This window comes from Coturnix japonica, chromosome Z (assembly GCF_001577835.2).
Source record: "Coturnix japonica isolate 7356 chromosome Z, Coturnix japonica 2.1, whole genome shotgun sequence".
Classification (NCBI taxonomy): Eukaryota; Metazoa; Chordata; class Aves; order Galliformes; family Phasianidae; genus Coturnix; species Coturnix japonica.
In genome coordinates, this window is record NC_029547.1 from 4,816,417 (window position 1) to 4,826,316 (window position 9,900).

At 48.6% G+C, this 9,900-nt stretch overlaps 1 protein-coding gene and 1 long non-coding RNA gene across 2 annotated transcripts in view; both read left to right on the forward strand.

Moving 5' to 3' along the window:
- The window catches only part of LOC107305732 (rho GTPase-activating protein 32-like), a 964,878-nt gene extending 956,855 nt beyond the window's left edge, over positions 1-8,023 (forward strand). The window contains exons 4-6 of the mRNA XM_032441313.1: positions 7,044-7,187; positions 7,609-7,711; positions 7,873-8,023. Coding sequence (XP_032297204.1) covers positions 7,044-7,187; positions 7,609-7,711; positions 7,873-8,023 — 398 coding nt within the window. The remainder of the gene's footprint in view (positions 1-7,043; positions 7,188-7,608; positions 7,712-7,872) is intronic.
- Positions 8,024-8,470: 447 nt separating this feature from the next.
- Positions 8,471-9,080, forward strand: LOC116652489. Its single transcript, XR_004305575.1, has 3 exons — positions 8,471-8,579; positions 8,687-8,794; positions 9,061-9,080. It is a non-coding gene; the product is annotated as an uncharacterized LOC116652489 (long non-coding RNA).
- Positions 9,081-9,900: the final 820 nt, after the last annotated feature.

Genomic DNA, 9,900 nt, shown 5'->3' on the forward strand with positions numbered 1-9,900 from the left:
GACTACAGAGTTACAGCAATAAAGGGCAACAAGCAACATGCAAGTGTTGTGAGTCCAACCACTGACTCATTCCCCACACACCCACTAAATCATGTCCCTCAGTGCTATATCAGGGACTGCACCACTTCCCTGGGCAGCCTGTTCCAAAGCATTGCAACCCCATCTGGGAATCATTTTTTCCTAATACTGAACCTCTCCTGGCACAACTTAAGGACATTACCTCTGGTTCTACGACTATCAAAAAGAGAATTCAGTAGATATAAACAGAAACTTATCCACCTGATATCTGATAACAGACACTGGGGTCCTGTTTCCTTTCTGTTAACCTAATCCATGGCAATGAAAATTGGCACTAAAAATCTTCAGCTACAGGACAAGAGGTAATGGCCTCAAGTTGCACTAGGGGAGTTTCAGGTTGGATAGTAGAATAAATTTCTTCTCATCAAGAGTAGCAGTGCACTGGAACAGGTTGCCCAGTGTGATAAAGTGTTTGCTCATTAAGACCAGGATGTGGTCTTAGGAAAATTGATGATCATTATGGTCCTTTTCAACCCAGGCCATTCTGTGATTCTATGATATGCCTTGAATAGCTGAGACAATGCATCCTTTCTTGTTTCCCTCTCTGTGTTACACAGAGACAAGACTGATGGTGAACTGCCAGCACTGCTGAGCAGAGATGCAGCTTTAGTCTTCATTTGTGTGCATGCTTTTCTACAGGCCCACGCACTGCTAACATCACAGAAGATGAAAGTGGTTTTAATCAGAGCAGAAAACGTGGAGAAAAATATCACACTGTAGCCAATAAAGAAAAACTTTCAGTGATACTCAGTTCAGAAGGCATTCATTCTGGCCTCCTTTGTAGTTTGTTTCGTTTAGGCTCTTTTTGTTGTTATTACTGTTGTTCAGTTTTCTGCTAGAAAGAGACTAAATGAATGGAAATTGATTGGTGTATCTAAAGTTATGTACAGGGATAATAATAATAATAATTCTATAATCAGTGATTCCCATCTCACAGTAACCTTGAAGATAGAAATGTCAACATGGATGCATGGATACACCACTGTATAAACGAGCATTGCAGTCATTTCAACTTTTACCTGTTGAAATTCTTTTGTGGAGTAAAATTCAGAAGGCAAAATCAGCCCAGTCAAAGACATGTCCCTGTAAGGTAGTCTCGTAGAGAGAAGCATGCCGTACTTGTTATGAGAGAAGAGTTGACGTCTACACTTGAAATGCCTGCCAATTTAAGCAGGCAAATCGATACTCATGGTATTGTCTTGCTGCTCAGCTTTTTCTGACTCCCTATGTAGACCAGCCCTAGGCAGAGAGGTAGGGTACATTCTTATGTGCATCCCATAGTTTTAGATATAGTCTCAGTACAGCTTTTTGACAGAGCAAAGTAACTCCTCAAACAACTACCTCCCATTCTTTCAGTAGACTGCTGAAATCCCATTGAGCACATTGTCTTTCGCTGGCCCTGCACAAGGGATTCTCTGAGAAATTTCAGGCAAAAATGTTAATTCCCAACAATCTCTAGCTAAATTTAATATAAGGGTAAGACTTGTACGGCATATCTACAGAATCACAGAAGCGTTAAGGTTGGAAAAGAGCACTAAGATCATCTATCCAACCATCCAACCATCACCACCATGCCTGCTAAATCTTGTCTGTTAGTGTCACAGGGAGCATGAGTTGAGATGGAGAAGACAGAAAGGGAGTAGACGTGTTCAGGGTATTCCTGCCACCCTTTCTAATGACACAGCTGTGCCATTGGCAGTCCCAACTTCATATATGCAAACCAAACAACTTAGCCAGTGTTTTCCTAGCCATACTGAAAAGAAGTCTTCAGTATTCACAGAATTAAAGAATCATTAAGGTTGGAAAAGACCTCAAAAGATCAAGTCCAACCATCAATCATATTGCCAAGGAATACTGTGTTAGTAAGACAGTTCAATACCTACCATCTGTCCACAGAATCACACGAACACAGAATTACCCGGTTGTGAAGGGACCTCAAGGCACATGGTAGATTCAACACCCTGCCTAGCAAGGGCCCACTAAACATACACATTTATAAGAGTCAGGTTGCCAGGGCCCTGGTCCAACTGGTCTTGAAACGGCATCCAGACGACTCACAACTCATGGCAGCCTATTTGTTCCAGGTCAAACCACCACTCTCGAAAGAACTTTAACCCCTAACATCCACACTAAATCTTCCCTCCTTCAACCTTAAACCATTATCCCCTATCCTGCTATTATCAGCCCTTTCGAGAGTTACTCCCTCGCTGGGAGTAAGTTCCTCAAGTATGACAATGAGCTGCAAGAGGTCACCTCGCAACCTTCTCTTCTCCCAGGCTGAGCAAACCCAAACTCCGTCCAGCTGTCTCCATTAGGGAGAGTGCTCAGCCCCGCTGATCCATCTTTGTGGCCCTTCTCTGGACCCTTATTCCAATCTCATATCTCTTTTTGTACTGAGGGCTCACACCTGGACCATACTCCTGGGGCCTCAAAGCAGCAAGTATAGGGACGATCAACCTCCTATCCCGCTGACCACCCTCTCCTGATGGAGCCAGGTCCCATATTCGCGTTCCGGGCACTGCCGAGAGCCGCACTGCTGGCTCATGTTAAGTTTCTCATCGCTCTGCAGGACGCCTAAGGTCTTTTTCAGCGAGCTGCTCCAGGACAATCCTCCCAGCCTGTACAGTGCCTCGGGTTTCTTCCGGCCCAAGTGCAAAACCTTGCACTTTTCCGTGTGAACCTCATTAGGTCACCCAGAGCCAGCTTTCCAGCTGTCAAGTCCCTGAATGGTTGCCCTCCCCTAGTCACCGTTCGCACGCCAACTCAGCTGGTGTCATCAGCAACTTGCTAGGGTTGCACCCATTCCTCATCGATGTTCATTAATAAAGATGTAAAGAGATCACCGTCCCAAGACAGACCCTTGAGGGACGCCGCTCTTACCGGCCTCCACTGGAACAGGCCATTGACACCACCTCTCGTGTCTGGGCTTCAACCAAGTGCGCTACCATTCTAGTTGTCCCCATCAAAATCCACTCCTCAATTGTGAGGATGGTGATGGGGGACCATGTCAAAGGCCTTGCTCAGCCAGTAATGAACATCGGTCGCCTTCCCTCATTCCACCAACGCGTCACCCATCATAGAAGCCACAAGATGTAGTTAGGATGAACCTTCCTCCTCGGTGGAAGCCGTTGCTGCGCTGTCTCGGATCACATGCTTGTTCTTTATTGTATCAAGCATGTTGTCAGGAGGATCCGTTCCATAGCTCCCAGGCAACAAGTGGAGACTCACCGGCCTGTAGTTAACCAGGTCGTCCCTGCTCCTTCTGTTAAATGGGAGGACGTGACCCTTCTCCAATCATCCGGCCCTCACGTGACAGCCCACGATTCTCAAATATGATGAGAGAGCGTCTCAGCAACCACCTCAGCCAGCTCTTCAGGACCTGGAGCACGCCATCTGGCCCATTAGATCTTATATCTCATTCAGTCTATAGAGCACTCTCGGACTTGCTCTACCCTTTGAACAGTGGGAGGAGGATTAACCTTCCATTGGTCCCGCCATGGAGGGATGGGGCGTGCCAAGACTAGTGGAACGTGAAAAGACTAGAATTCCTGGTCACCAGTGAGACCGAGTGAAGACTCATTCAGGCTCCAGCTTTCTCTTCATCTGTTGAGCCATCTTCTCTTTTAAATTTACCAGAGTAGGCACGCCTATTTGCCTGTCTCTTCGGCCTGTACCAGTGAAGGTTTTGCCAGTGAAGCGCAGCAGTTTGCCCAAAGCAGAATGAGCTTGTGGGGCAGCCATCCAGCAGTGCAAGGGTCCAACAGCGGTAGACAGCTCACCTGGAGCATGCACTCTGAGGGAATCCTGATGTGAAGGAAGGCCACGAGAGAAGAGAAGTAGCTTGGGCTGTGTTCCGGGTGTAAGTTTCCTTCCTGAGCTGTGTACCTCTCAGTTGCTGTGTGGTCTTCTGCAGTGGCCTACAGCTGTGCGACTGGGCTCTGAACAGGAAGCGTGATGTGCACATGCAGGCACCTGTCTTTCATGTCCTTGTCCAGTTCCACATGTTGTTTGAAAGCACTTCTTAGAGGCAGCTTTATTTCTCCAAGCCCACCACCCTTGTACACGAGAGCCTCCTGCTCTTCGTGTTTGATGTGAACTGTAATGGAAGGCCCTGCAGAATGTCTGGTAGGTGATGTCATTGCTGTATCCTTTCCAACTGGTCTGGCGAAAAGCAGGGAATTGGACTGGAGACATCCCGGCTGGTGGGATCCTGCCTAAGCCAAAACTGAATGGCTTTCTGAATCCATGTATTTTGAACCTGAGTGAATTGACACTAATGAGGGAGTGGGGACTGTCGGGCAGACAATGTATGTGGCCCGCAGTTTTGGTGCAAGGTTTCTAGAGGCTGCTGGTAACATGCCCAGAGTCTTCCTTTTGACAGGGAGGATGTAACAAGGTTATTTTATGACTTATTTCCTTCTGTTATCTTTTCATACTACCTCTCAAAAACTGTCTGCTGGATTCTGTCAATTTGTGTGCTGTGCTATCATATTCTAACATCATAACATCATGTGCGTATGAATCATTTCGAATTGAGGGTATAAATAGTGGAATCATGTACAAAGGAAAAAGGGTTAAAGAGAAAAGTAAATTTATGTGTGATTCTATGCATTCTCAAGTAGTAGTTCTTGCTAAAGAGAATTCGTGTGCACTCTGTGCTTTCATCTGCACAAAGGATCTTGTAATCATCTCTGTCTGTGTTTCTTTTAGACCCAGAGATAGGTAGCAGAGTGGAACAACAGACTTGGGTGAATCTTCATTCATGAGCAGGACCAAAGTCATGCTCATCATGAGTGTCTGGCTTGAAACAAGAGCAGAGAGGAAGTTTCCATGAGGGTCGCATGCACATCTTATTATTATTTTAATTCACTGATGCTGTTGCCGTGGTGATGTGATTCAATACGGGCGAGAATAGGGAGGGTGCGGTGCGTTCTGTGTTCCTTGTGGGTAGCAGGGTCGGAAGTGGTTGGTTCTCTTGTTCTTGTGCCTAGTGCCGTTAGTTAGTTAGTGTTGTTAGTTAGTTAGTGTTGTTAGTTAGTGTTGTTAGTTAGTGTCGTTAGTTAGTTAGTGTTGTTAGTTAGTTAGTGTCTTTAGTGCTTTTTCTTCTCACCGTCGTGTGCAGCAGCTTGTAGGTAACTGAGCTGGCGTGGATGGACGTAGGTGGGCAGTGAGGTGTTGAGACGTGCTGGCTGTTTCGAGCTCACAGCACTGTTATGCTTACTGACCATCAGCACGTAATTTTCCCTCAGTGCACACGTCTCAGAAGGTGGTATTCAGTAAGTTGGCAACCTTCCCGTGCCTTTCCATGTCTGTTGCTCAGTGTGGAAGCATTGTAAAGTGCTGGGTGGACGCATACACGTAGCCTGGACTCAGCATGTCGCAGCAGTGGATGGCGGTTTGTGCGTTGTGTTATGCCATGGCCTGTCTTTAGCCTGCTCACTGACCTGCTCTTTCTCAATCTCCTCCCTTCACCCTCCGCACTGCCTCGGATGCAGCTTTTTGCTCGCATTCCATCTAGCACAGCGCAAGGAACTGCTTGCAGTATAGCTTGAGGTGATCTCCATGCCAGGGTACTGTGCATGTTTTGTCCCGCCTGCATGTTTGCCGCAGGGAATGTGTGGGTAGCTCTGAAGAAGTCGTCCTACTGTGCTGTTGTGAGAATCAGAGAACACAGCATTTGTGTTTCTGTATGTGTCCGTCTTCACACTGCTCGTGATGGGTGCTGCGTGCAGTGAGATAGCCGTGGGCCTGACAGTGGCGGCGATGAGGTACAGTATGAGCTCTGCTGTCTTTGTTCCCATGTGTGACGCCTTAGAAGAGAGCTGCAGATGTATTCTCCTGCAGGAAAGAACTGGCCAAAAGGGCCAGGCCACCTGTCTCTGTGCCAGTGCCATGCTGATTAGATCTGGTAGAGAGAGATGCATCTTTCCATGACCGGCAATGCAGCACAGGAAGGGAAATACTGTGATGAGACGTGACAGCTCCTTCTGAAGTGCTCCTGATAAGAGACAGAGCGCATTGCCTGCAGCTTTCTCTGCAGATGTGCTCCTCAGCTTGAAATCCTCCTGGTTTGGTCCTCAGCTCCTGACACGGCACTGTGCTCTGTTTGCAGGCTGATAACAGAAACGGAAGCGCAGCGATGGTAACGTGCTTGTCTCTTTTAAACTTCCAGCGATTGCGGCGGCCTGTTATTAAGGCCACCTCGCCCAGGGGCCGGTGACTCTCCCTTGAGGTAAGCAAGTTAAGGCGTTTCCTTGTTGTCATGCCAAGAAGAAGGCAGTCGTTTGAGATTGTTGTATTGCTAACCAGAATTGTCTGAATGTGGGATTGACGTTTCAATCTCTCTGCAGGTCGAGATCTGGTGTGCATTGTTGACATGCCACCAAAGGAGCTGAGCCCCTTTTGGAGGGCAGCGTGGCTTTGAGGTGGCACACGTTTTTGAATAGAGAGCACAACTTTGAGTAGAGTCGGGAATCTCAGGTTGGGCTGCTCTGCCTGCACGGATGGCTGCTGGATGCAAACAGTTGCCCTGTGTCACTGTCAGTGGACCTTCCCTTTGGCTCTGGGCTCGGGCTAATGCTCACCTGTCTTTTTGTTCTAATTACAGGTTGGGCTTTTCCCTGGTGAGTGCATGGAACTCATCAGCGGAAAAGTTCCCGATTCCCTCCTCAATTCATTGCCAGAGCCAGGTACGTATGTTACATTTGATAATTCGGGTTAGTAAAATGGGATCAAAATGTGGGTTTCAGGGGATTTGTTAATGCCCAAGTTCAGCAAGCTTAGCAAGAGAACTGCATTAAGCTCCTTGGGCACCTCCAGGGATGAGGAAAATCCGTTCTTGTGTGTCCTTGTTGGGAATGTTCTTCCCGTTGTTACATGCCCTGTCGAATGCATTATGTTTGGCCTCGTCCAACTGAGCCAAGCCTGAAATTGAAATGAACTGGATTCTTTGTTTTGTTGTGCAGTGCCAAGGAGACGGGGCAAGCTCATCCCCTTCCTTCGCTCCTTGGTGACGGCCCGCTCCAGGAGAGCAACGGAGCCGGAGCCGAAGAAGGAAGGGGTGTTTGGGTGTGACCTGGGGGAGCACCTTCTGCGCTCTGGCCGTGATGGTAAGGAACAGCCCATTCCTGAGATCTTCCTCCGTTGGGCATGTAAAGGTGAAAGGGAGATCATAGCCAGCAATTGTTTCAGTCTGAAAATGCAGGAAGCCTTCTGGCCACAAAGTGCATCCTGCATCCTTTTTGTAGCTCTTCTGGTCTTTAGATTCCTGAGGGAGCTGTGATGGGACTTGCAGTGTCTGTGGCTTTGCCAGAATTACTTTCTCCAGGCTGTTGATAGGTCGTGGCATTTCTGGAAAGCCAAGAACACATCTCTGTGCAGTTTCCTCACAGCTATCTCTGCCAGCTTTCTCCTCTGAGGAGAAAGCAAGCATTAGCCTGGCTGGGCTTAGTGGATGGGATATGAGAAGAGCACAGCCTGAACCAGGAATTGAGTAAGAAGCTGAGCTAACTGCTGGCTCTTGTTCTGTAGTCCCCCAGGTCCTGCAGAGCTGCGCAGAGTTTATTGAAGAGCATGGCGTAGTCCGGGGGATATACCGCCTGTCCGGCGTCATGTCCAAGATCCAGCGACTACGGTAAGAGTGCTGTGACTGACACAGCTGTCAGTAGGGGCCCGTGCCATGCTGCGGGCGTTCAGAGGAACCCCTTCCTTTTTCTTGACTGTTATTTGTGTGGCTTTGGACTTGTTTTCGTCTTTCTCAAAGCCCTCTGCCCAATTCTGTGTCTTTCTCTGCAGCCATGAATTCGATACGGAGCAGGTTCCCGAGCTCAGCGTCCAAGACATTCACAGCGTGAGCTCCCTGTGCAAGATGTATTTCAGGGAGCTCCCAAACCCGCTGCTGACCGAGGAGCTGTATGACAAGTTCTTGGTAAGCTCAATGTCTTGAGAAAGACACGTACCTGTTCCCTGGGCGTCCTGGCTAGTGGTTGCAGCAGTGCCCCAGCTCTGAGGTCTTCTTTCTGTTAGCCCCATGAGGCATATCTTTTCCATATCCTACTTCTCACTGATGGCACTTGTGGTGGTGCCAGGAGGTGCTTATTTAAGCTATTCACAATGGTTGTGAGAATTCCCTTTCCTTTGCTGTTCCCCAGCTATTGGTAGAATGGGGTTAATAGCATCTTGGAGACAAATGCCTGCTGCAAGGAGCTGCACTGCGCAATCAGGCAGTAAAGCCCCCCAGAGCTTGCACTGCTTGGCCTTGATGGCACAGGCTGCGTGCTGCTGTGTTCCCCTGATGCCTCTTGGAAGGCATCGAGTCTGCCTCGGTGCTGACCATCAGCGTGCTCTCCCCACAGTTCTCAAACCTGTGGCAGCTCTCCAGGCTGACTGGTGTCTGAATCCCTTCCTGCCTTTTTCCAGGACGCTGCCAGTGCTGATACAGAGGAGGAGCGGGTGCACAGAATGAAGGATGCCATCCAGCAGCTGCCCGCTCCTCACTACAGGTCAGTGCTGCACTCGGTCTGCTGAGCTGGATGAAGTTATGTTTGTTTTGTGCACTGCAGCACGGCTTGCTTTTTGGTGCTGAACATCTGCCTCTCTTGTTTTCCAGGACCCTGGCGTACCTAATGAGACACCTGGCGTCTCTGGCAGGGAACTGCTCCGACACCAGCATGGACGCTAAGAACTTAGCGATTGTGTGGGCTCCAAACCTCTTAAGGTAAACTTCTTTTTTCTGTTTCAACACGATGCTTAGTTCTGCTCTCCTCCAACCCCAGGGGCACAATTTCTAGATGACAGTTTCTACTCACTTGTTTAGCTGGGACTGCTGTATCCCTGATCATCCGGAATAATTTCATCAGTGGCATCACTTTTTGCCCACTGCGGAAGTCTCCAGAGCCCAACTTGACAGTTTTTGGCTACAGAAATTCAGACTTGAGGAAATGATCTTGGGGAAATGACTTGTAAGATCTGCCTTTTCTTCAGATCCCAGCAGAGCCGGCCAGGTCCGCCTGTTCCAGTGGACAAGCAGCCTGCATGGAGCTGCAGACTCAGACGGCTGTGACTGAGTTCTTAATCAGTCACTCAGACGTCCTCTTCTGCTCCGAATCCACACAGCGTGGGAGAGGGTGAGCACTCCACATTAGCTTGATCTGCACTTGTCCAATCCAGGTCTTCCCCAAAGACCTTTTGAAAGCGTTTGCTGTTGAGGAGGACATCAGGCTTCGGCTTAGATTGATATGGCCTCTGGTGTTTCGCAAGCTTTCTTGAGGTCCCCACCCCAGTTTTCTAGCTTTTTGTTTTGCCTGTTTCAATACAGTAGCTGCTTCTTAATTTATGATGTGTCGCTTTGCCACGAGCACCTCTGAGCACACATTAGTTTGAGCTCCTCTTGTTCCAGTTGCTCGATAAGCAAGTCTGAGAGTAAATGCAGTACTGCGATGGGCTTGCGCTGCTGCTTTCTGATCCTCCGTCTTACCTGTGGTTTTCCCTTGCAGGGCACAGTTCTCTGGCCGGGCCCAAGTCTGTGTCTCCTGCTACAAAGCTGCTCACGCTGCAGGAGGCACAGGCTCAGAGAAGCGGCCAGAGAAGCTCTCCCACTGCGACTCGGAGCAGCGAGATAGAAGTGGAGGAAGGCCCCGCAGCTGGTAACCGGGGCGCTTCACACAGTTCATTGATTTCTCATCTTAAAGGTAAAGAGACTTATGCCACATTCGCAGCCTTATCTCATTGGGTGGGTGGTTTTAATGGTTTAATTTTATCCATTATATTACAATTGAGCTTGCCAGCTCTGTCCTCGTCCAGCTGTGTGCCTTTACTCACATG